The 26,193-nt window shown below is 44.8% G+C and overlaps 2 protein-coding genes across 6 annotated transcripts in view; both read left to right on the forward strand.

The window, feature by feature from the left end:
- Positions 1–15,867, forward strand: part of senp6a (SUMO specific peptidase 6a) — a 49,602-nt gene extending 33,735 nt beyond the window's left edge. For all 5 annotated transcript variants that reach the window (XM_083643555.1, XM_083643558.1, XM_083643556.1 and 2 more), the window contains 14 exons: positions 421–558; positions 1,444–1,477; positions 3,429–3,620; positions 4,681–4,874; positions 6,073–6,275; positions 6,754–6,870; positions 7,384–7,506; positions 7,603–7,695; positions 9,518–9,825; positions 10,782–10,870; positions 11,077–11,147; positions 12,917–12,985; positions 13,698–13,848; positions 15,470–15,867. In XM_083643555.1, the coding sequence (XP_083499681.1) occupies positions 421–558; positions 1,444–1,477; positions 3,429–3,620; positions 4,681–4,874; positions 6,073–6,275; positions 6,754–6,870; positions 7,384–7,506; positions 7,603–7,695; positions 9,518–9,825; positions 10,782–10,870; positions 11,077–11,147; positions 12,917–12,985; positions 13,698–13,848; positions 15,470–15,691 (2,004 nt within the window). In that variant the 3' untranslated portion in view covers positions 15,692–15,867. The remainder of the gene's footprint in view (positions 1–420; positions 559–1,443; positions 1,478–3,428; positions 3,621–4,680; positions 4,875–6,072; positions 6,276–6,753; positions 6,871–7,383; positions 7,507–7,602; positions 7,696–9,517; positions 9,826–10,781; positions 10,871–11,076; positions 11,148–12,916; positions 12,986–13,697; positions 13,849–15,469) is intronic.
- A 5,009-nt stretch (positions 15,868–20,876) lies between these two features.
- The window catches only part of myo6a (myosin VIa), a 188,705-nt gene continuing 183,388 nt past the window's right edge, over positions 20,877–26,193 (forward strand). The window contains exon 1 of the mRNA XM_083642594.1: positions 20,877–21,013. The gene's annotated coding sequence lies outside the window, so the exon portion shown is untranslated. The remainder of the gene's footprint in view (positions 21,014–26,193) is intronic.

Genomic DNA, 26,193 nt, shown 5'->3' on the forward strand with positions numbered 1-26,193 from the left:
CAATCATCCCCAAAACAGTCTTTTCTATCTTCTATTATACTCTAAACAAGTGAGTTATATAACAAGTCACCCCTGTACAGTTGTAATGAAAGGTGAAATTAGCTATACAGACCAAAACGCTTTTTTTGAACCAGGCTGAAAACATGTTTATTTCTGCTGTAAAGTCGGGCATTTTAACATGAAGAGGGGGGGGGGGGGGGTGTGTGAATGGGGATTTACTCGCTTTTGCAGCCAGCCTCAAGTGGTCATTCAAGGCACTTCAGTTTTTTGTACTTCAGCATTGACCAAACAAAACTGCCCCCTCGGGTAAAACAGACGTCTACTCTCTTCACAACACAACACAACACAACACAACACAACACTACACTACACTCATTTCTCTCTCTAAAGCCACAGATCTGCCTCTCTCTGTCTTTGCAGTTTGGAAATCACCCTCCGGAGCAGTTTACGCCAAGGGTGAAGAAGCCCAAGGTGGTGTCCAAGTGTCACAGCATCATCCTGGAGTGTCGGAGCGTAAGAGTGGGCACTCTGCGCAGGATGGTGACGAAGCCAGTCATCGTGAGTACTTTGATCTCTCCCATCTGATGCCCTCAGTCTACGCTACTGTTTTTCAAATTATCTCTTTTGGGGCATTTTTTTCCTTTATTTGATAGGACAGTAGATAGACAGTAGATAGACAGTAGATAGACAGTAGATAGACAGGAAAGGTGGCGAGAGAGAAGAGGGGATGACATGTGGCAAAGGACCACGGGTCGGATTCGAACCCGTGTCGGCCACGCGAACCACTAAGCCAACAACACATCACTGCCGTTTTCCTGATTTGGACGTTTGGAAAACGAATTTGACCATTTTAAATTCTTGAAAAAATCACACAAAAGTCCAGAAGTGTGGAAGATATTCAGTTTTCTGATGTGCACATGTTGTGTGTATTCTATCTATCTACAGTATCTATCTATCTATCTATCTATCTATATATCTATCTATCTATCTATCTATCTATCTGTCTGTCTGTCTGTCTGTCTGTCTATCTATCTATCTATCTATCTATCTATCTATCTATCTATCTGTCTGTCTGTCTGTCTGTCTGTCTATCCTGAATTGCATTAAAATAACAACCAAATTAAATACAATTCTGTCATGAATTATCATCTTAAAGGAACAGTTCACCCAAAAATTAAAATTCAGTCTTTAGTAGTAGTAACTTCACCTGACCTTCCACCGGCATGGGGGTGAGTAGATACTCAGATACTTAGTCCACAATTTGTTACATTTGTGGAGTTTTCCAGTGAAACGGAGTTACAGCATTCTCCTAAACAATTGAAGCTTTAAATTCAAACGTAAATCCGTTGGAGACGTTATAGTCTGGAAGAAGTTTATTTTGAAATGGAACATCTGTGGGAGTTGACATGATAAACTGCCTTCTTGTTCTCCCGTCTCTTCCAGTTTTCCATCGACCATATCCAGCTTGAAACTGAAGGTATGCAGCAAAGTAACGCATTTAATTGATTGTGCATGAAGTGACCATATGCTGTGCTGTTGTTGTGTTGGACGTCAGCCCCCTCCAGTCGCTTTTGGCTGCCCTCTGCGTCTCTGTCATGTTCAAATATGCATCGGTGCACCGAGGGACGTGGAGAAGGCAGGAGAAGGGAGCTGCTTCCAGACTAGTGCCGTTTACTCCCACATCTGTGGCACCAGCGTGTCCAGACAATACACAAACGCCTCAAAAATACCAGCAGGAGACGGGAGGCAACAACCTGGGAACTGGGAATCTCTGATATCGCTGAATGCCAATTTATCGTGATGCAGAAATGTGACGATACAGACAAATGAATGGTGATATCGCCTCCCATGTTATTCTGCTGTAGTAATCGCAGTGAGAGTCTTGAGCGTCACAGTTTCACAAGCTCTCCATCCACATTAGATCACTTTTGTAATGACATTTTAAATGTTGTTTACATTCTAACAGCCAATGGCATCGCTATGATGTATCTTAGAAATGTTCACTGCTTTGCATTCTGAACTCGGTACTTTTAAGGGTACCAACCAAATGACATCGGTATTAAAGAGTACCAATTAAAATATATTGAAAAGGTCTTGGAAAAAGGTCTCAAAAGGTATTGAATTTAACTTCCTCCGGTCGTTCAGGGTGCCTGTTTGGGGGGAGGGGAAACCGGGGTGAATCCTCGCACGCACTACATCCTGCCGGTGAAACTCCTCGCTGCCCGGTGTAAAGAAACGGCTATTGACTGCACATGTGTCGGAGGAAACATGTGCTAGTCTTAGGGGTGTCACGGTACACAAAAGTCACGGTTCGGTACGTACCTCGGTTTTGGGGTCACGGTTCGGTACGAATACGGCACGGTACGAAAATGGGGAAAAAAGCAACAAATCCCAAATTCTGTTTTTTTCCCTTTGAATATGTCTGAATTCTGCTTTTTACGCTATTTTTACCATCAGAAATAGTGTCTAATATGTGGGAATTAATAAATGTCCACTATTTAATAAGATCTAGGCAATCCACACAAAAAGGTTTTACTCTAGAGCAGTGATTTTCAAAGTGTGGGGTGCGCCTCCCTCTCAGATGTCTGTATTCCAGCTGTTTGACAGGCCAAAGGCATTTCAAATCTTTATTGTACACAAGTTTGTAAACAGAGCGCATGTGTGGAGTAGCCTAATACTCCCACCAACCCCTCCCCCTGTTGTATTTGTTTTATGTAGCATTTGCATTTGATGTACCGTAAGCACTAATTTGGAATTCTATCTAAAAGCGGCCACTAGGCGGCAGTGTTTCTTTAGTCAACGTCAAAATACCTACATGTTCAGAAGAAGAATAAAACGGCAGAAGAAGAAAAACTTCTTTACCCCTGTTGCCTGTCTGCATCCGCAGATGTCTGCTTGACCGCATCACTCATCCCACGCGATGTATGTTGCTTGTTTACAAGTTAACAGCCTTGTCAGTGTTATGTAACGTTTAGCCACAACGCGCAACTATAAAGGACTTTGTCGCGGCTACGTAACGTTACATTGGCAAGCTTACCTCGTTGGCTTGATGTTGACAGAATTTGCAAAACAGCTTATCGCCACAAAACGTCCCATTCTGTGAACGCGGATTTCTATGGCCCTTGTGTTGTTTTGGTGTGTCTTCTTCTGTGGCGTTTAATTCAATTCAATTCAATGCCGTTCAAACAGCGTTTAGGTGCTTCTGGATTTGACGTATTCGTTGTGTCGTTTCATGTACCGTGAAACGAGGTACCGTGAGGGTCGTACCGTAAATTCACGGGACGAATACATGTACCGTGACACCCCTAGCTAGTCTACAACTCTCCCAGAACAGCTTGGTGGGGGAATTGGTCAAGTACAATTGTGGGGAGAGAACAGATGGCGGGGGGAAAATCAGTAAGAAAGTCCCTCTCTGTGCTTGCGTCCAGGCCCGGACAACCCGGAGACGATGGAGAAGGTGAGCCTGCGTGCGTCGGAGCTGATCAGCTGTGAGTGGTGCAGCGTGCGGAAGCTGCCCGTCCTCTTCTTCCAGACCACGCCCGCCGAGTGCGTCCGCCTGCGCACGCAGCTCAACATGTCCCGCGAGCCGGGCGGCATGTGGTACGACTGCACCGGCAACCGTGAGTACAAGACCCCGCACGCCTACCTGACCCCATACACGCCCACCTGACCCCATACACCTGGTTTGTTTTGGTTTTAGCACAGTCACTGTGGTGCCAAGGTGTCCAAAATACAATGCAGGCCAGTGGGTCAAGGTGAGACACTTCACTCCTGTCATACTTCATCACAGTGTCAAGAAATCAATTTCTGCAATTTGTGTGAACTCGAGTTTGTTTATTTATATAGCCCGAATTCATGTGTCCATTCATTTCTTGGTTCATTTCAATAGACCCTTTTCACGGGGGCCCCAATTGGCCCTCTGGATTCTTAAGTTTGGGAACCCCTGTGTTAAGAGTAATCCATGGGTTTTTCTGTAATACATATTTTTACTTATAATACTTGATCTGTCAGTTGTCTGTTAGCACCAGCAAGAGAGTAGGGATGTAACGATAACCGGTTTGAATGATAACCGTGATGAAATTCCTTCGTACCGTTGAGAACTGTACCGTTTCAAATTTTCATTAGCATTAAAACCGTGGTACCGTGATTACCATCATAGCGTGATTATTACAGTGCTTTGAAAAACATGGTAAATACTGTCCATCATCAACCAAAACTGGTCTCCCAGATGCAAACATGCAGCCTTGGAGAAATGATTTCAGTGAGTGTATCAATCCTTTTTGGGTCTGAGTTTTCAATATAAAAGATTGCAAAATGTTTTCAGTGAGTCTCTCAGCACTTTTTGAACATTTCCGAAATTTCTTAAGAATACCGTGATAATACGATAACCGTGATCATTTTGGCTGCGATAATCGTGATATGAAATGTTCATACCATTACATCTCTACAAGAGAGAGATATACTTCAGTACCAGCCAACTCATTTCATCATATAATCATTATTTTTCAGAATAAACACCATTCACAAAATATGCCACTCTGAGTCCAGTTCTGAGGTTCATGAATGCAACATGTACACGTCCACTGTATGGTGGCTGTATCAAACAAATTCACATCCAATTTGGGATGATAATCTTGGATCTTCTCGGAGCTTCTTCATCTTCTTCTCCGTCTTCTTCAGAGTCGGATGAGAAGTACATCGTGCTGATCTTCGAGAATGGCCTGACGATGAACGAGCAGATGATCCTGGAGGACATCCTGGGCGAGATCGGCAGGACCAACAACCTCGGCCACTTCCCCACCAAGCTCACCTTCGACGAGGCCAACATCCGCCTGGTCAACTACAACAAGGCCACCAAGGAGAAGGAAGAGAAGGTGGGCTCAGGGCAGGCTGGGGAGTCATTTTGTTATCTGTCATGTCCTCTCTCTGTGTCCTGCTCTGTCTCTCTCCCTCCCTCCCTCCCTCCCCTACGTTGTCCTGTATAATAATGAAGGCGAAAATGCCCCCAAAAATATATTTTTTATCCTGGCTGAATCTAGTCATTGTACCTTCTTTAATTCTGTTTTCTAAAGTGGCAGTAAGTATTCCATTACCCGTAGGGCTGCAACCAATGATTATATTCATTATCGAATAAGTTATTTAATAATGAAGATTAAATAACCTGTTGATTTTCAATTTAATCGTTTAGCCTATAAAATGTAAAAAAAAACAAAAAGACAAATGTCCCCCAAAGTGATTCTTAAAATTGTTTACTTATGACTAACAGCCGAAAATGTATTCATTTTATAATTAGATGAAATAGAGAAAGCACCAAATTTGAGTTCATGTTTTGGTCACTCGGTGGCGTTTTGAGTATTTTACCAGGGCTTCGAACGCAGCTCAGCCAATCATAATCAAGGTCCGAACGCAGCTCAGCCAATCATAATCAAGGTCCGGAACTATCCGTTTTTATCATCAAATTTTTCCAATGGAGAGGCGTAAGCTAGCTAAATAAAGCAGAGATCCAACAGAAATGTATCACCATGCCGAATACTGGAATCATGAAAGTGCATTCTCATTGGCTTTTTTGGCTTTAGAATGAGGCTGCTTAGTCTTTTAACCCATTGATACCTGATGCAACATTTGCGTGTATATCCCTCATTTGTGTGTGTATCCCTTTAAGACCGTGAACCGCGTGGTCTTAAAGGGATACACACACAAATGCTGCATCGGGTATCAATGGGTTAAAGGGAGGGGGGCGTTCAAAGTGTTGTGAAAAGCCAATAGGTGTGGAGTTTTTGTTCTAAAACGGAGTTCCAGACATAAAGTGAGTTTTACAAGAATGAACTTGCAGCACTTGCCGAAGTAATCATTGAGTCATTGGTATTGATCAACAATCGTATCAACCTCCGCAGATATATGATGGTCATTTTGGGGCAGTGAATATTCTACTGACTACTCAATTAAGTTGTCTGGCATTTTAATTATTTTGTTGTTTTACAATCCATAAAGCTTTTTACATCTCTCTATTGGAGCGTTTATTATTATTATCATCACCACTAACAGCTTTTCATTGCTCCTCCCTCTCTGCAGGCGAAGCCGACGCCCACCACAATCGCACCGGTCTCCGCGGGGACCAGCGTGACCCAGGTCACCCCGGTGGTGACGGCCATCTCCACGGCGCCCGGTCGGACGCGGATGGCCACCCGGCAGCGCGCCAGCACCTTCTTCAACGACGAAGATGACGACGAGGACATGGCCGAGCTGCAGCCCACCTTCTCTGGACCCATTGTCAAGTGAGCGGTGCTTTTACAACACTTAGGTCCACATGGACTACAACTAGCAATGGGACCATCTGCTTACGGTATCTTATGATTGGATACGCCATGTGGGATTCACGATGCGATATGACCACGATACGATGCAGTAAATAAAAGTTCAGTGACAACAAAGTCTTATGTCTTTTTTAGGTCCAGTCTGAGAGAATTATGTTTATTTCTGATACACAAATCTTTCTAGTGATCCCATCGGCTTGCATGAACATAAGCAATTTTAAAAACCTCGCTTGGAGTGTTAATCAGTTCTAAGTTGGCACATGACTTTTCTATAAAGTTGCGTGCAAATTTGTTCATAACTTTTTTAGATATCCTACAGACAGACAGACAGACAGACAGACAGACAGACAGACGTGAAGGTACTTGTTATAAACTGTACTGGGGATTTGAAGCAACATCCTTGTAACCTTGTTATTTCTTCTGTAACGCTTGTGTTCAGGTTGATGGTGTATCCTCCTCCTCCAGCTACAGGAGGAATATCAGTCACCAATGAAGACCTCCACTGCCTTAATGACGGGGAATTCCTGAACGACGTTATTATAGACTTTTATTTAAAGTAAGCTTTTGTATTTGTAATTCAGATGTTGTCTTATCTTCATGTGAAGGACGCCTAAACTGACACAAATTAGACCACAGACACCCATTTGATACGATTTTGTCCCAGGGTCCCCCAGCTGATAAGATTTTTGCTTTTAGATGTTTTATTACGGTCATTGTGTTACTTATGGATGGAATTATAGTGAAAATAAATAATTCATATTTTTGCTGGGGACCCCCTGGAACCCCCTCAACGTTGAGAACCACTGATCTATAAAGACCATTTCCTCCTCGCTTTTCATTCAGATCATACATTTCTCTTTGTGTTTGACTGCAAAAGAAAAGACTTCACACAACCAACAATGATGATTTGTGTGCAGTAAAAAACAAACAAACCAGTAAAATAATAATTGACACAGTGTGTAGTGTACTCTGTCACTGCTTGCACACTGAAACATGAAATGTATAGCTTTATATTTGCATCGCGTGAGAGTGAGATGACTTTTGAACTGTTATTGTTTTTCCATCTCAGATATCTATTTTTAGAAAAGTTACGTAAAGAAGACTCAGAGAGAAGCCACGTCTTTAGCTCCTTCTTCTACAAGAGGCTGAACCAGAGAGAGCGGAGAAACGCCCCGGACACCACCAACCTGCCGTGAGTTTCCTCGCTGGCTGCTTTCGTGCCAAAACATGATGCTCCTTAACATGAGTGTTTGAGCTAACAGGCGCTCTGCTCCCTCTGCTCTCCCAGGATCCAGAAGAGGAAGCACAACAGGGTGAAGACGTGGACCCGGCACGTCGACCTGTTCCAGAAGGATTTCATTTTCGTTCCCATCAACGAGTCGTGAGTCTCCAGTCTGTTTTGCACAAATCCTAATAATAAAAGTGTTGAAACGTTGAATTGATGAACTGTATGGCCAAAACGTACAAGATATCCCTGACTACATAGAGTGCGTTTACATGCACACCAATAAACTGATAACTGTGAGTAATCAGTTTATGGCAATAATCTGATTACTGCGTTTACATGCACTTTAATAATCCGACAATAGGAAAAACCCGGGTTTACATGATTCAGTCAATTACCGTAGTCGGATTTCTCTCCAGAAGGCGGCGGTAATTCAACTTTTTACATGCAACTTGTACATGCGCAGATGTATAAACCCACAAGAAACCTGATACGCTGTATACATGCACTCAAAAGACAGGTTATTGGCCAAAAACCTAGGTGTGTTAATCGGTTTTCTCATAACCCGTTTATGACCATAAACGGATAAAGCTTATCAGTTTATGCTGTTTACATGACCACTTGAATAATCAGGTAACTCTAGAAATCCGCTAATAAACTGTTTATTGTCTGCATGTAAACGCACTCATAGATAATGCAGTTGTAAACCCACTGATTTCACATACAGTATAGTGATGCTTGTTTAATTCTTTTACATAAATGTGTTGGGACCCTTATTTTGAAATGATTGATGATTTTGGATGTATTTCTGATGCCGTGTAAACTGAAGGCTGTTGGTGGTGTTCAAGGCTTTGGAAAGAAATTCATACATGGGATCAAAATCACTTTTTATATTTGTAAAAGAAACAAATTTCATGCATTTAAGCAGAAGATTATAGATCAAAATGACTTTAAGAGTATTAACTCATTGAGTGCCAGCCACTTTTGGAGAACGGACGCTCCCAGTGCCAGAGTTTCAGAGCGTTTTCAGTGATTTCTCGAGGCCCACAGAATATTGTGTGATATTACTATGTAAACACCGAACACGCACAAAGAACGAGGAGACTCTCTTATATCATCAGCAAAAAAAAGTTTATTGATACCATTTTCCGTTCTTTAGTTATGAGCCGGAGAAGATAGGTTGTTTTCAGCAAAAACAGGCGTTTCAAATTAGAAGCTGAGATATTCAGCCTTTTGTGAAATGAAGCATTTCAAGCACATTCACTGAGTCTGAAGCTAATATTTTCTGATGTAGTGACGTGGTGTAGTTGTGTGGTGCCCTGCGTGCCCCACCCTCCTCTCCCCCCTCAGCTGCAAACTCCTCCCCACACTACACAGCCTCACGCACCCAGCGTCTATTTTCGGAGTGCTCCGTTTTTGTGCACCGGCTCCCAGCGCGACACGGAAAAGCTAAACCGGACTGCTGAGAATGGTTTGGCCCTTCGGCGTCGGGTGCTGCTTTTCTGGCGGCTAATCGTGTGGAGAAACTATACAGCAGAGACAGAGGAGCTCAGTTTGCTGTTCGCAGCCAACGTCAGCTCCAGCCAGAGCAATCTATATGGCTCTGGCTGCAGCATGAGCGGTTTCTCTTTCATCACGGGGCTTTTTCCTGCTGTTTTCCTGACCTTCCTCTAATCTGGAGAGCACTGTCGCCACCTAATGAGTCCGTAAAATAGGTTATACACCTTCAATAGCTACAATATTTGTACAGGATCCACGTCCCACCGTCAAAAAACGCATTTGACGCCGATCGACGTCATTGGCACTGAACGTTACTATTTACTTTGACGCCGATCGACGTCATTGACACTCAATGAGTTAAAAACAGAACGTTCAAACAGGTGGGTCCAGAATTGTGACTGGTAGTGTACGTTCTTTCTTACTAGATGAAGCTGAAGTTGGTCTTTATATTAAAAGTCTTTTCCCTGCTCATCCTCAGAGCTCACTGGTACCTGGCAGTCATCTGCTTCCCGGGCCTGCAGGGACCGGTGTACGAGCCCAACCCGCTGTACCAGGGTCCGTCCTCGGGCTCGGCCCCCGCGGCGGAGGGTCAGATCCCGGAGCACTGCCGCCCGCTGTCCCCGGACACGGACCAGGTGGCCGGCCCGTCGGAGTGCCACCCGTCCCCCGGGGGCCCCGAGGGGTCTGCCGAGCTGAACCCCGCCTTCACCAACGGGGGACAGGAGCCTTCTAGCGCCACCGCAGTGCCGGTCAACGGACAGGTGGACGCCGAACCACAGTACACAAGTGAGCGTCCCTGTTGTCACGGAAGGAAAAGATATTCCCCTTTCCACTTTGACCAAGGTTACTTCTGGCAGATAAATTATCCCACTGGTAATCCCTTATACTTTAATCAAGTCATATCAATTATACTTTTCACTATAATAAATGACATCAAAAACACCAGGTAATAGGTGCTGCTGGTAATGCACTCGGCTCTAGAAGTCTACTGATGAGGTCGGTGAGTTGACTGATGGCAAAAACCAAAGGTGAAATTAGGGAGATGTTTTTATGGCACAGTAAATTAACTTGGAAGAATGAAATAAAGTCTGCACACTGAAAAATCAAGCTCCCGGGCAGTTTGATTTTTCAGTGTGCAGAATTTTATTTCATTCTTCTAGTTTATCGTTCATTAGTCCTGCACCTACCTACTAAGTCGATGTGTGCACTTTATTTCCTCCTCCATTGACAGTAAATTAACTTCTCGTAATCTGAGTACGAGCTCTATCGGGTTATTCTGAACCAATTATGATGTTCACATGGATCAACACAAAATCAAATTGAGTAACCGGGTTAAAAACCGAATTCTCCATACATGTAAATGTAGCTTGTGAATTAAACTGTAGAATTTCAAAGTATAGGCTGTTCTGGACATTCACCCCAGTTTGTTTGTCTGCAGGATATCTCAACAAGTTCTGAACTGATTTGCACAAAACGTTGTAGAAAAGTACGTCATGGGTCAACTTAGACACAATTCACTTCCCATGGCCACTGACCAAAAGGGGGCGTGGCAATCACAAAAAAATTCACATAACCGTACAAAACTTTGTAGAAAGTTTGGCATATGAGGTATGCATGCATGCAAGTTCTGAGACCCGCAGAAAGAATGAAGAGCCAAAGAGCCAAGAGGATTGTTCTTGTTTTAAGTGTAATGTAATCATCTTGTTTTGTTTGTTTGGTCTTTGTTCGTGGGTGATGTTTAGACGAGTTGCAGAGAATCAGCGTGTCTTACGGTTCGGTGAACGGGAACGACGACTCCTACACCTTCTCTGACGACCAGAGCTCCTGTCAGGTACTACTCCGCTCTCTGTACTTCATTGTATCTGTGAGAGAGTCGCTTGTTGGTCAGTGAATCAGTAGAAGCTTCAGATTAAGTTTTGGTAATATCCTTGCTCTGTGTGTGTGTGCGTGTGTGTGTGCGTGTGTGTGTGCGTGTGTGTGTGTGTGTGTGCGTGTGTGTGTGTGTGTGTGTGTGTGTGTGTGTGTGTGTGTGTGCAGGACGAGTGCAGCGAGGACGGGACTGTGGCGGATGACACGCTCACCTCAGACGGTGCCGCCATCTGCAAACAGTGAGTGGACTGAACTTCTGTCTGTTGGCCTCAAGGTGGCACTGTCGCTCTTCTGACACACAAAGCACAGGGAACATTAGGAAGCTGTTGTTGCAGTTGGTGGTGTGGTGGAGAGAATAAGCGTCATTAGGAAGTGTGCTTTTAATCTGAAGACCTGGTGTTGTCAAATCAAGTCAAATTGGCTGTCAGTTTGTAAATCTGTAAACTGCAAACACCTGCAAAGATGTCAGCAACTTTTCAGCCAGGGGAAACTCTTTTATTAGCAGCATGACTATTTAATTTTATTGCACTTTTATTAATTTTTATTTTATTATTTAAGTTCACCCTCAAACTTGCTTGTGTTGTATTAAAATCTCATGTGTACATCGCTTTGGATAAAAGTGTCTACCAAAAGGAAAATTGCAATTGTAGTCTAAACAAAGCACAACATTTACTCAATGTGATATTGTGCCAAATACATATTAAAACAGCTTTGGATACTGTTTTGCAGTGAAATCAGAAATCTATTTCCTAAAACAATGCATGTAACAGATACTTTTTGGGTTATATTTTCATGGGTTTCGTTCCGACATACTGGGTACTTTTAATCCTCTAACAAGCACCCTGGGTCATTTGCAGCAAGAATGACCCAATTCCCCGGATTCACGGATCAATAAAGTTCAGGTTAAATTAGGGCTGGGCGATATGACGATATATTTAGTCTGGACGATAGAAAATGTATTTCGTCTGATATGATGCTCTATCGTTTATATCGTTGTGTTGCAAATCACACTCTTTACGGCAATATTGTCCGTCATTTGGATGACGCTGTGCTTTCTTCATTCTGTTTTCTTTTTTACTCACGTCCACAGTCCACACACGCACCAGACTCTGTGTCAACAAGCCTGTTGCGTCCCTTTATAAGTGGCACAAATCAGCCGTGAGTAGGCTAAAGAGCAGGGAGATGTTACCTCCACTCCGTCCGCCTAGCATTTGCGCTGTGTTAAGTCCGCGTTTGATACATATTTGCGTGTGTCCTCCTAACGTTAAACCTGGCAAAACATCTCCTCTCATCATCCCAAGGAAATCCCTTGAGGGCTGACAACAAAACCTCTATCGTTAGCTTTAGCTTTTAGCTTTTCCTGGGTGAGTTGCGTTGGTTAACGTTGTTGTTCTTCTTCTACTGTTTTATTCTTCTTCTACTGAACATGTAGGTATTTTGACGTTGACTAAAGAAATACTGCAACCTAGTGGCCGCTTTTAGATATGATTCCAAATTAGTGCTTAAATCAAACACATCAAATGCTAGTGTCCTCTTTGAAAATCGAACTGGTGGTGTGGTTCAGTTTGTGTTTCATTCTACTGCCCTGCAACTAATTATTATTATCTGTGTTGTAAAGAATAGCCATGCTTATCTGTATTCTGAATGAACCTTTGTGAGGTTTGACAACATTTTAACGGGTTTAACTGCTACATAAATAAATGGCCATGTGGTCATTTTATATAAACTATAAATAGAATTTACAGAAAATATGCTATATCGTGATATATATCGGTATCGGGATATGAAATGACTTATATCGGGATATGAGATTTTGGTCATATCGCCCAGCCCTAGGTTAAATTAGTGACAGTGGCTGGTGAAATGTGGGGGTAAACAAGCTGCAGTAGCTGTGGACCAGAGGGTTCATGGTTAGTTTCTAGTTCAGTTGACTTCTCTGCCCTGGATCTCTTGCATTCTCACCTTGATAAGCAGCCAGTACTGACTGATAACTGTTTCCCTTCTCCAGGCCTTGTATCCTCATCATGGACTCCCTGCGCGGCCCGGCCAGGTCAACTGTGGTGAAGACTCTGAGAGAGTGAGTGACTCATGCTAAACCGTTCTGCATAGAGTCATCAGCTGTTTCTAAACATGCAGTGAACTCCTGATCAGAACCAAACCTTAGTCGAATGGGCTGCATGTTTAGAACCAATAGAGACACTGCGGAGTGCGTCATCATTCAGAAACCACGCCCAAAACGGGGGAAAACACAAACTCCCATCCAATCCTGGCGTTCTCCTATGTCGCGTGCATGGTCGGGTGTTGCACAAAAAGATCGTATATACGGAAGATGAACACTCCAACTTACTTCATTGACAGCAACATCCATATTTTTCTTCTCGCCAATTCTCAATGGCTTCCTTGTTTTGCTCAGGAGTACAAAAAAAGATTTTTTACATTTGTTGTCTGCGCAGCCCACCACACAACAGCTTTTAGCTATGTTTAATTCAAGGAAAATGACGCTGGTGTGTGGAAATGCACGGAGCTTTTCCCCCGTGACGGGCGTGGCCTATTTCATGCAGTGTCTCTATTCTCCGTTGCGGGCGCGCTCCCGCGAGAGCGGATCATATCCATCCCACTAGCCCCTAGTCCATTTGTTTAGAATGTATAATTTAACCGCAACATTGCGTTGTGCTTGATGTGAATAATATATTTGGGCGAACAATCCGCCTGCAAATGACATTACGCGTCGCTCTTGATGTGTAAAGGCTAAGCTACTAAACTCATGCCTTACTTTGTGTGCGGTGTAGGTACCTGGAGGTGGAGTGGGAGGTGCGTAAAGGCAGTCAACGGAGCTTTGGGAAGGACGTGATGAAGGGCTCCAGCCCCCGTGTGCCTCAGCAGGACAACTTCAGCGACTGTGGAGTCTACGTCCTGCAGTATGTGGAGAGCTTCTTCCAGGTGAGAGGAGGACTTCTTCTAACACTTTGAATTCAAGCCCCGCAGCCACCTCCACGCCATTGTCCTATAGTGCATCATGTGATCCCCCTAGCACACATAGGAAGCGTCTGAAGTGTTGTGCTGCAGTGCATCTGACCGACCACACACACAGCGTGGGACAAAGCGAGGCAGCGAATGCTGGACACAGGACAGTGGCGTGAAGTGTTGCGGTGGTGGGTAGGTGGGTGTGTTTTGGACTTATTTCCAGCGTCGCCGCCTCGCAACGCTGTCCCCGTTGTCCCACAGTGTGTGTGTGGTCGGTTGGATTCGCTGCAGCGCAACACTTCCTGTGCACTTGGGGGCGTCACATGACGCGTAGTCTCGCTGGCCAGCCTCCTCTCCCTTCCGTCCGAGGAGTCTGGCGCCGCAGGTCTCCATAGTGGGATTGCGATGGGCGGCGCTTAGCGGCAGCGCCCTTGGAAAATAGTTTCAAACAATCCAACTTGCCGTTTTCAGCGTGTAGCAATGAGCTAGCGTGTAGGTTTCTGCCGTTAGCTTGCTAGCTAGTTAGCGTTGTTGTTTTCACTGAGGCGGCAGGGCACTATTTACAGCGACACACAGGGAGGAGGGAGCGGAAGCCGCTCTGATTGACATGGTCGGAGCCTATAGAGAGGTCCAGGAACGAGTCCGGAAATCATCGATGCTAACAGCCCTGGTTCTTCACAGTTTTCGCCTATGGGAGTTTTGAATGGGTTTTTGGCGCGATGCTTCTAATAATCTCTCTGAGCAACGCTGGCTTAATCAAACGCGAACCAGTGTTTAGTAATATCATCTTCACACACGAGGACCACTTTTACGAGTTTTGAAGCTTTTACGTGCCGTTAAAAGGGCGGCTAGCTAGCAAACGGCTAAATGAGACTACACTTTTGAGTCGATGGGGATATATACGTCAATAACGTCACCACTTCAAGGACGAACACAGAAATTATCTTTCCCTCACCTGGTTCAGCCCCGTTCAGCCCGGGGTAATCAGTGCACACATCAACAAAAGTCCAGGTTGAGTGCTGACGTGACGTGGAAGCCTATGCGACAGTGTGTAGTTCTGGATTAGTTTAGCACAAGCTTTTTACCTCTAGGGCTCGCAGTTACGCTTCAAAACTCATGAAAGTGGTCCTCATGTGTGAAGATTATCCCGCTGAACCTTGGTTCGCGTTTGATTAAACTTGCGTTGCCCACAGACATTATTTGAAGCATTGCGCCAAAAACCCATTCAAAAATCCCATAGACAGAAACAGTGAAGAACCAGGAAGTTCGGGACTTGCGCATTCAGCCTACAAAAATACGTCATCCCTGGAGCTCTCTATTGTAATAAGCCGGGAGCGGACATCCGGCTGCCACCCAAAACAGTCGCTCCAATGGGAGGGCAGCTGTAGAGCAGGGGAGGGTTTATCCCTGTTGCCTGTTTCCGTGACGCCAGACTCCTCGGACGGAAGGGAGAGGAGGCTGGCCCAGCGAGACTACTTGACGCGCTACTGCCGGTGTGTTTTAGTCCTGGAAAAGTCCTGGAATGTTGTCTTATTTAAACGCAGCAATCGCTGACATTTTGGATATTTTGTTTGATTCCCCCCCCCCCGTCGTGTAGAACCCGATCCCCAGCTTCCATCTGCCGCTGAGCCTGTCGGAGTGGTTCCCTCAGCAGCGGATGAAGACCAAGCGCGAGGAGATCAAACACTTGATCCTGAAGATCCAGGCCCAGCAGGAGTTGGAGCGCAAGGAGAGCGACCAGGCACCCCCGGGCTCCCCCGAGGAGGAGGAGCCCGAGATCGAAGAGACTTCTGGGTCAAACGTGCCCCTCAGCCCCTGAAAACAACATCCCGTCAAACCTCAAACTGATTGTACGCCGCTGGTTTCCCACTTCGATGTCTCGAAAAAAAGGAAAAAAAGTCCTTATTCCTTCCATTAACCACAGAACCCCCCCCCCCCCCCTGCACACACACACACACACACACACACACACACACACACACACACAAACAAACACATATGAAATTTGTAACGTTATTGAATAAATCTTGATCTGTAAATATGCTGGAGTTTTTCCGCTGCCTTTGTAATTCAGTGTTTTATGACTGGCTTATGATGAACCGTTAAGTTATGTTTTCATAGTTGTTATCTCCAGGAGGATCTGTGCAGAATATACTGTTACGCTCTTGCATCATACTTTTTAATGCTTTCAAGTTGTGCAGAGGAGACGAGAGAAGAGACAGTTTGCTGTCGTCCGTTAGTTCTAGTAGCATTAAAAAACATTGGTAGATGCAGGAGCACTTCCTTTGCCTTAGCTCTTTATTTATGCTGCTTCTCTCTTAAAGGTTGTTAAAAGAACGAAGGCGTTTTGTCTCTTCCGTGTGTCGTCTTCTGTGTCCAGGTTTCTTGTTTGTTCAGAGCGCTGTTCGCTTGTTTGACCTGTTCAAAGTTTTCCTCGGGTTCCCAGGCAGCAACACACCCGCCAGGTGTGGAGTCGTCGATCAGACCACCGTTTGTGGAGATCAACCGCTTCTTGTGTTGCCAGTAGGTAAAGAAACAATCAGGGCTCGGGTAGGGATCGTTATAGAGCCCGCTACAGGGCTATTCAACTCAATTGTTCAGGGGGCCACATTGTCAGAAACCTAAGGGGGCCGGACCCCGAGCTATTAATCCCATTATATGTACACTTGACACAACGCGCCACCACATTTTCAAAACTTTTATTTCACTACATTGCAAAAGTAGCTTAATTTTCATTTAAAAGTGCTTAATTTCTGTGCAACAAAAGCTGTGTTAAAGCCCCAAAAGTAAACACATTTGAAACAAATCTAAAGTATTCTACAACGCATGCCAGCTATTTGAAATATAGAATTTGGTCAATTCTCACATCTCTTAGCTACACCACAGCATGTAGACCGTTATAGTGCATCAGGAAAGGAAAACGACTGTAAACATTCTTTCTTGTTTAGAACCTAGCACACAGTATTAAATACTGAGTATCTCATGAAAAACTATTAATATTGCATCTTTTGTGTTTAGCTACGTCTCACAGCATTGTAACATTGTAGTGCAGCAAGAAAGGAAAACTACTGTAAACATTTTAGCCATATTTCTTGTTTAGAACCTACAGTAGCTAGCTACAGCACACATCTCCTGAAAAACCATTTATAATGTATCTTTCTTGATTAGCTACATCACAGTGCCGTCTCCTGAAAAGCATTAATATTGCACCTTTCTTGTGGCTACATCACAGCATCTCCTGAAAAACATTTATAGTGGATCTGACTTGTTTAGCTCACTTTAGCTAGATCACATCTGAAAAACAACCAGTCAGGTGTAATAAGTAAATAAGGTTTAATTGTAAAAAAAAAATGACTTGATTGGCGGGCCAGATTGTGCGCTACAGCCTCTATAAGACCGTAATGTCTGCCATGGACACAGCCCCTGTGGTTGGGAATCAAATACATTGTACATGGGCATCCAGGGAGTGTAGCGGTAGATTCCCTGCCTGTCGCAGGTTCGCGTCCCCGTGTTCCCTCGTTTGGTCCGGCGTCCGTACAGGCACAATTGGCTGTGTCTGCGAGTGGGAACCCGGATTAGGGGTAGGCCCGTGTGTCCTGGTCGCTGCACTAGCGCCTCCTCTGGTCAGTCGTGGCAGAAGGGAACTGGTGGGAATAGCGTGTGTCCTCCCACGTGCTACATCCTGCTGGTGAAGCTCCCTGCTGTCAGGTGAAAACAAGTGGCTGGCAACTGCGCATCTGTGGGAAGAAGCATGGAGCTACAGTAGCTCTCCCCAGATCGGCAGAGGGTGGAGCAGCGACCGGGGCAGCAGGTGGAAATTGGCCAAGTACAATCAGGGAGAAAATGGGGAAATCTGTAAATAATAATAAATACATTGTACATGACCTCCTTTATGAATAAACATTGGAGGAAGCAAATTAAATTTGATGCATTCGCGACTGAGTATTTTGCATGAAATATCATAATCCATATTTTTCTGGGATTATGGCGATTTGGGCATAAAGGGGTTAATATATCACCAGGCAACCTGTATTTCGAATACCCCCAAGCTACAAGAATCTGCAGAGAGAGAAATAAAATGTACCGATGACCAGAGGTTCAACAAAGCCCATGGTTCCTAGACTAGAGTAACCAGAACCAGTCTCAAAGCAATTAAAAATCAGCTAAATGAGTGAGATGTAGATTGAAAGCGGTCCAGTTGGCTGCTGGTCTGTCAGGTGGTTTGTTGGCTCTGTAATGAGATGCAGTCTGCTGCTCTCAGCTTTCAGCCTGCAGGGTGTTGAGTGGCTCCTGTTAGTGGGAAGAGGGAGAGGTGACTTCAGTTACTGGACGCTAAAAGATTCATGTGACTTGAATTGTGTTTTGTTATGCAATTTGCGAGCAAGTCGCATGTGTGTCTTTCCAACATCAAAATCCAAGGTAATTGCTCAAAGGGACGGTTAATCCCCAAATCAAAAATACATATTTTCCTCATAGCATGCTATTTATCCATCTATAACTAGTTCCTACATGAAACTGCTCACAACAAGGTCTGTGAATTTTCTTGAGTAACTGGGTCATGATTTCTGGAAAGAGACATTGCGTCTTTTCCAAATGTATTTCTGTGATGCTTTGAGCACTACAAGCTGCACCATCCAGTTCCATTGTTCCATTCGAGAGAAGAAAGCAGACACCTCTATGGCCGTCGGCCGATGTTTCCCAAACTTGACAACTCACACCAAAACGAACTAAATGGATAAATAGCACTACACGTAAGAGGAAAAATATGTATTTTTGATTTTGCAGTGAACTGTCTCTTTAAAGTAATGGATTAAATCCTATAATAAGAAGTGTCTGTGAGTGTATGACTGAGTGTGTGAGCAGAATTGTGTTCGGCCACAGCCCTGCCATTTTACATGTGATCGGGCTGAATCTTTCAGGAAGTGTAAAAGAGCTGACCTAACGGAGCGGGATTTTTGAATTAGGTAATTAGGGACGACTAAATGGGCAAAAACGGCTAATTACTGTAGTGGCCAAAATGACTGAAGATAGGTTCAGCACCGTGGAGAGCTCCAGAGTGGAGGAGCCCACAGGTGAGCGCGGTTTATCGTGAAAACCCCCTGGGGACGAAAGAGGAGATGCTGCATCCCAACTCTGAGTGAGGCCTGACTAAATGGCCAGTCACACCTGGACAGGTACTCACTCCACTAGTAGAATAAGAACTTCAGTTAGCATGATCAGTGATGGCCACCATGACTGGACAGAGAAAAGAGAAAACTGCATCAACAGAAGATCCAAGCTCCGCCCACACTGTTTGATTGACAGGTGACCTGTAGGAAGTGCAGTGCAGGAACGCCACAGTTATTTGTGTAAGCAATGAACATCCAGTTCTCTCTGGTGCAGGACAGGTGCGTGGACTGGAAAGTATTATAAGGAAGATCCCGCACACTGCTCTTTTCGCTACGTTTCGGTCCCCCTCGACCTTCGTCAAGTGTTTTACAGCATTTCTGCCACAGTGATCTTATATAGACAATGCTCCACCCTTTCCACCCCCTCCACCCCTGTGTCCACAGACAGGTGTAGGGCAATCAGTCTCTTGTGGGAGTGTCTCTCAATAATTGACAGTAAGCATTTAGCACCTTCAAAAGACCCCAGACAAATTTGATCAAGTGTAACCCCACAACATGTTATTTACACAGAATTATGCCTAAATAACTCATACTCTATTTACAATGATATACAGAAAGAGGACAACCGAAGACATCGGCCTTGCAGCTTTCATAGATCATTCAAAAGTGTGACACGTTTATCTTGGATGCTCCACCAAACACTCCTCGAGCATGATATGCCATGGCATCTCATCATTCAAATCCTTTGGGGGATAAAGTTTGCAAATGATAAATCCAGTAAACTTCTCTTCTATTCAGAATTGCATCAATGTTGCCACTGCCCACCTCTCTCTCTGGCAGAGTCACATTCTCAATGCCCTGGAACCTGAATGATCATATGTCATGTGTGAAGTCATTGAAATGCTATTGGGTAATCTCTTATCATTTCTCCATATGGAGCTCTATACGTTCACCTATTCTTTGTTTTAATTGAGGTGATGTTTTACCCACATAGGCTAGCCCACACGGACATTTAATCAAAACATCGAGGTCAATTAAAACAAAGGAGAATTGGAGGAGAATAAGAGAATAAGAATTGCTAGTTCCAAGTCTTTTAATGCTGATTATGTTCCCATTTAGAGTAAAATGGATGATAAAGCAGACTATGTTCCTGCGCGTTTGACCCATCCTGGCTCGTCCTCCTCCATGGTCAGGCCAGGAGCAGTGGGCAGCTGCAACGAAGCGCCTGGGGACCAAGTTCTTCCAAACGCCGCTGGTCAGACTTCTGCATGTTTTTAGTGAGGGGTTATAGCCTATATGGAGGAACCCCAGGGGAGCAAAACTCCACACAGAAAGCCCCTTTCAACCAGATAGCCCAGCCCACTTGGGCAGTAGGCACTGAAGACATGGGGGGAACATACCCTCAGCGTCCCAGGCGGGAATCGAACCCAGGACCTTCTATCTGTGAAGCGACAGCGCTACCACTGTGCCCCCCCCCCCAATGGGTGATGTCACGTTGGCTACATCCATATTTTTTTTATGGTTTGCCCCAACATTGCCATAACAATTCACTTGTGTATCATCATCTTATTATTATCCCCCCCAAACACACACATGCATTGTGATAACCCTGTGTTGGGGAAGGCAGTAAACGCCCTTTAAAAATCTATTTACACATTAACCTCTCATGGGGGCTTTCAGGGCATGTACATCATGTGAGACACACATGTACATGCCCCCCCCCCCCCCCCCCACACACACACACACACACCACACACAGCACAGCGCCCTCTAGGGGGCGTGACACGCTTGCTGTATACCCTCCCTGCGTGTGACGTCACGGGCCAGATCCCAGGACTGCTGCGGGAGTCGGAGGCAGCAGGCAGGGCGGTGAGAGTGTGGCCCAAGCTGCCGGAGAAGAGCTTTGATCACTGGACCCCGGCACGGCACGGCACGGCAGGGAGAGCAGAGCAAAGGAGACAGTGGGAACAACTGGGGCATTTTTTGTACCATTTCCAAAAACAAGAGTGACAAGAGTGTTTCGCAGAAACGAGGTAGGTGATGCTAACAGACGTTTGTTCGAATGCACAGGATGAACAAGAAGCTGCCAGGCGGTGCTAGCAGCAGCAGGCAGCCTGTCAAACAGCTTTTCCCGCAGGAAAAGCGTCAACAAACCGCTCCACGGTGTGCGGAGAGGAGAGCCTCCACACGGCGGGCTTTATACGGTGGTGGGGGACAGACAGATAGACAGTTTCCATCATTTCTGCACTAATCGATGGTGAATTGGATTATTTTGACAGCAGCATCGGTGCTGGGATCTACCTAGCCTTGTTGCGTTCAGTGCTTTCTTGAGAGAATGCAACGCTAGACTCTATTGAAAAAATCTGACTGTGTATTCGATTATCATGATTATTATTATTATTTTTACATATCCCACAAAAGATAGGCCAGACTTCATACGTTTTCGGAATCTTTAGGAGCAGACTTTCAATTCGGCACACGCATAATCCACCATGCCTCACTTTATTTGAATAACGCTAGAATTCAAACTTTTAGAATGGGCTCAAACTGCTTTGCTGCCGCAATATCCAGGGTGGAAGAAGATAGTGGCAACTGACAACCAATTAAATAGTGGGATTTCCATTGGTATAAAGTGCTGTTTGGTGGATTATATGAGTCCCGATGTATAGAGCACCGTCTAGTGATCCAGGAAAGGCACTTGAGTCATATTTTATGGTGTATGTACTTTGCTGATAAGCGAGCTGAGTTTAAATTGTCAGCCTTTTTGAATGGAGTTCGGCGTGTGCGGAGCTGTCCAGACAAGCTACAGCGGGCGAGGATTTAGCTCAAGCCTGATTACAGAGACGTGGGCGGCTGCAAGGAGACTTCACTGGTGCGTACATGACTCGCTGTATAATAGCAGCAGCAATAATGTCAGAATTCACATGATTCTAGCCTGGCTGCGGCCTGCAGACTGCCTGGGAGGAATCAATGGGAGGGAGATGGTTTGCATAAAAACCAACACAAGCTGGTTAGTGGGGCCTTTAACAGGCCCGAGCAGTGACAGAAGGTGGCATCACAAATGTAGCTGTGTATCTGGTGAACAAGCCATTTGAATTCTCTTGCTTGATTATATAAGAGCCGGTGAGTGGGTTGTTGTGCTCGAACTGGGCAGGTTTGTGAGGGGAAAACAAAATCACTATCATATCCCTGTAGGCACTCATAGCATAGTCTGTTGTACTAAATTGTGTTATGATATATGTACTGTAGCAGTAGTCGCCTTATTGTCTTCTTTATCTCCGGTGTGGCATGTTCCCAGTGGCACTGCTTAATTAGTGTATAGTGATTTTAGTGTACTTGATGCTATGTTTGATCTCCGATGGTAATGCTTTAATATTCCTATAGCATTCATAGTGTGTCTTAGTGAGGTGATAGTGGCACTTTGTGGTCTCTTTGCGTGTGTGAATCTCCTATATGGTATCATCACTCTATTATTCCCAGAGGGATAGGAATCGTTTTTGCTGTGTGTATTGCCCTTCTACAATGTATTTATATAGGATTACTGTCGTTGTTTTCTGTCAGGGTGGAGGCCTCTCCGACAGAAAAGCACCTGTTAAGGGACTTTAACCTCTCAGTCCATACCTGTGTTTAATGAGTGAATTGACATGTAGCCTGGTCACGTTATGTCACACACACACACACACACACACACACACACACACACACACACACACACACACAGGAAACGCTGCTCATTGTAAAGCGAGCTGCTCCTCCCGAGTCGTCATCCTGCTGGCAGTAAAAGTGTGTGGCGATCAAAGTCCGTGAAGGAAATGATCTGGAACGCGAGTAATGCTCTACTATTATTGGATCATTTGCTCTCTTGGGAAGCTGTTATCGCTGGCCGGATAGTTGGTTAGTTGGACGCTACAGCCTGGAGGTCTGCAGCTCTACAGTGCGTGTACTAGGGATGAGCTATAATTAGTCTTTGGTGAAATGAAGTTCATGCTTGGTTTTTGCTCGTGCAGATGGGACCAGGCCACCGTAGCTACAGTACCATGAGTGTGCACTATTCTGCAAAAACGCCTCGTGTCTTAGGTCTCTTATTTGGGATATACTCTGTTTAAATGCATCCTCATCCACAGGCACGTGCAGAAAGCCCTCCATATACACGAATAAACGGAATATAAGCACTGAGGTGATCGTCTCTACACAGATCACAAAACACAGGAGCATAATAAAAACCAGCCTGATAACATGATCTCACGTTCTGTTTCACTCTTATCAGTCTGGACTCCAAGCCACCCACACCGATTCCAGTGCCAGTGGGTGGGCGTACTTGCCTTGACAGACAACTCCTTCAGCCAATCAGCGTCACCAAATCCAGCCAGACGAACAGTGGAAACGTCTTTTCTGCCGAGAAACTCCGCTGGTGCATATAGGCTACTCTTGTTCTGGCTTAATTGTTGTTATTGAGTCTATTTCTGCAATAACTGCACTTACGACTGTGTTTACTCTACTAATAACGCTAACCTTACAGCTTGCTGCTTCAGGAGCCGACCCTGATTGGTCGGTTATGTTGTCAACTAGGAGGCAGGTGCCTGATTGGTCCCTGCACTTTGGAAATCGCTGGGGGGGCGGGTTGGAGGCCAGACTGATCCGCAGAACCAAACAGAATGTGAGCTGCTGGCTAGAAAAAACAGCAGTAAATGTTATCCACCTTATTTTTGAATGCCCCACTGTAAAAAATAATTGTGGGAACAAGGTCTGGTTTAACGTGACTTATTGTTGCAGCTTGCCATTTCCTTTGTTATACTCGGCTGCAGACCCGAATTATAAACCGGAAGCTGGAGTACGTTATAAAAGTTATAAATATAGTCACGTTATAAACAACTAACCAACGCTGGGGGGTCCGTATGGAAACAGTGTTACTCGAAATTGTTAAAAGTTAAATCAATTTGGTCATTCACTGGCGTTTTACTGCCATCATGTAAAGTAACTATTACGCTAGCCGTTAGCATTAGCCACAGTAGCCGACTACCCACAATGCATCACGTTATCCCAGCACCCGAACGACACGGCTGTAGAGCAGAATGGCTCTGCTGTAAAATGGAAGCACCCATCAGGCATCATGGCAGCTAGAAATAAGGTCGATAAGGTGCATACAATTCACCTTATGTTGCCCCGCCCACTTTTCTCTTCCTTGTCAGACGTAATTGTATTTGTTCTTCCGGTTCAGCGTGCCGGCCGGCCGGCTGCATTGTAAACATCAATAAACTGGAAACTATGAATGAAGTTTGGCAATATTCAGCAGCAGCTACACTGCGGCGAGTGTGGCCAACTTCAGTTACATGCTCATTCATATACTGCTGCGAGGAGCCGATGGCCATGCCGACCGGGTGCTCGCCTTAACGTTAGTTACAATTGACAGTGTTTTCTTACTGCCAGCTGGGTTGACGGATACAAGCTAGTCCGAGCGGTCACAGCCAGAGCTCGTCACTGCTCGTTAAAAATGTCCAAATAGGCATTATTCTGATAAACTGGTCACATATTTGGAATGTTACGTTCTCAACCGAAAAAATATTAAAACTTTATAGCGGTTTGTTTTTTGCTTGAAAACAGCTTTTTGGCAAGTCTGAAAATGATAAAAGTAGGAGTAATCTACTTCTGGGTCTAAAACGGAGTAACGATTACATGCAGAAGTATGCAGAGGCCTCCTGATATGGGCAAATGAGAAGGTGAATAGCATGCTTCAGTTGACTGAATAATATCTGCAGATGTGTTTGAGGGAGGTGGGTGGAGGAGGGACGTGGTGGCACAAATTACTACCTGCGTCTTTCTTCTTTTACATTTGACGTATGAAGGTGGAGGACTCGGCAGTTCTCTTGTGATCGCCCCAGTTTTAATCTGAGGGGTCCCGCTGGTTATATACGGTAGATCAAATACATTCTCTGGGGAAGTCAGAGAATATCAGAGAATTTATTTCACTTTCCAGGAATATAGCAGAATGTACTTCACAGCTTGTCTCACACAGTCATTCACTGCATTACATGCTTTCAAACTTTCAGCCCAACTGGAGCAGAAACCAGACTGAAAAACAACAGTAACAAACCAGGAAGGAAAGAGTTAATATTACTACTGATACTCCTGCTACTACTCCTGCTGCTACTCCTGCTGCTGCTGCTACTCCTGCTAGGTTACTACTAAGAATAATCCGATTTGATTGATCCCCTTAGATCCGTCTGTCTGTCTCCATTAATTTCAGTTCATTTTTAATGACAGCTGTCTGTTGTCCGGGCAGCGCTGATGACACGTCTGTCTCCGTTTGATGACACGTCTGTCTCCGCTTGATGACTCGTCTGTCTCCGTTTGATGACACGTATGTCTCCGTTTGATGACACGTCTGTCTCCGTTAGTCCGTTTTGACGGACAAAAAGTTCAACCCAGTTGAACTTTATCTGGACGGATGGATTTTTCACCACTGAAAATCCAGAGGTTTTTTTTTCTTTTTAAATAGTGTTGGCGTTTCCGAAACAAACCCGATTGGGCATAAATCAGTAATTCTAGTAATTCTGTCCATTTTCTGATGGATTGTGGCCAGTCTGCAGTGTGGGCGGTCCGGTGTTTGCAGACCCCCTCCACAGACCCCCTTGCGGAGCTCCGCACTTACCGCACAGACCCCCTTCGCACTGCAAACACCGACCGGACACACCACAGTTTGCCTTCAGGCTGCACAATTATGGCTGCGTGATATCATGCTAGAATGCTTATTATGCTTTTGCTCAATATTGAGATCACAGTTACATTTAGCAATTATTCTGTCATTTTGGAAGAGAAAAAAACTTGATTGCACGTGAAATTGAACTTCATACAGTACAGTACTTTATAAGCCTACATGCATTTATAACTACAAATCTTTGAAGCAAAATAAGAGCGGTACTTATTCACAATAGGAATTGGGGGAGTTGCGACATCTCCATTCACTCCAATGGACCTTTTTTCTGGCGAGGATTAAGCAGCACTGAGTCGCAGCAGAATGGACCGTTTGCGATGTACTTTTGAAAGGGTCCGACGTTTAAAAAAATCGAATTGTATATTATCAGCTTTATTTTATGCATTCAAACGTAGCGCGAGGCCAGCACACTTCCTGACTTCCGTTGGCGGCGCTCTGTCTTCTATATGGTCCCCAACCACCGGGCCGCGGACTGGTACCGGGCCGCAACGCATTTGGTAC

This window comes from Poromitra crassiceps, assembly GCF_964638095.1.
Source record: "Poromitra crassiceps genome assembly, chromosome: 9".
Taxonomy (NCBI): Eukaryota; Metazoa; Chordata; class Actinopteri; order Beryciformes; family Melamphaidae; genus Poromitra; species Poromitra crassiceps.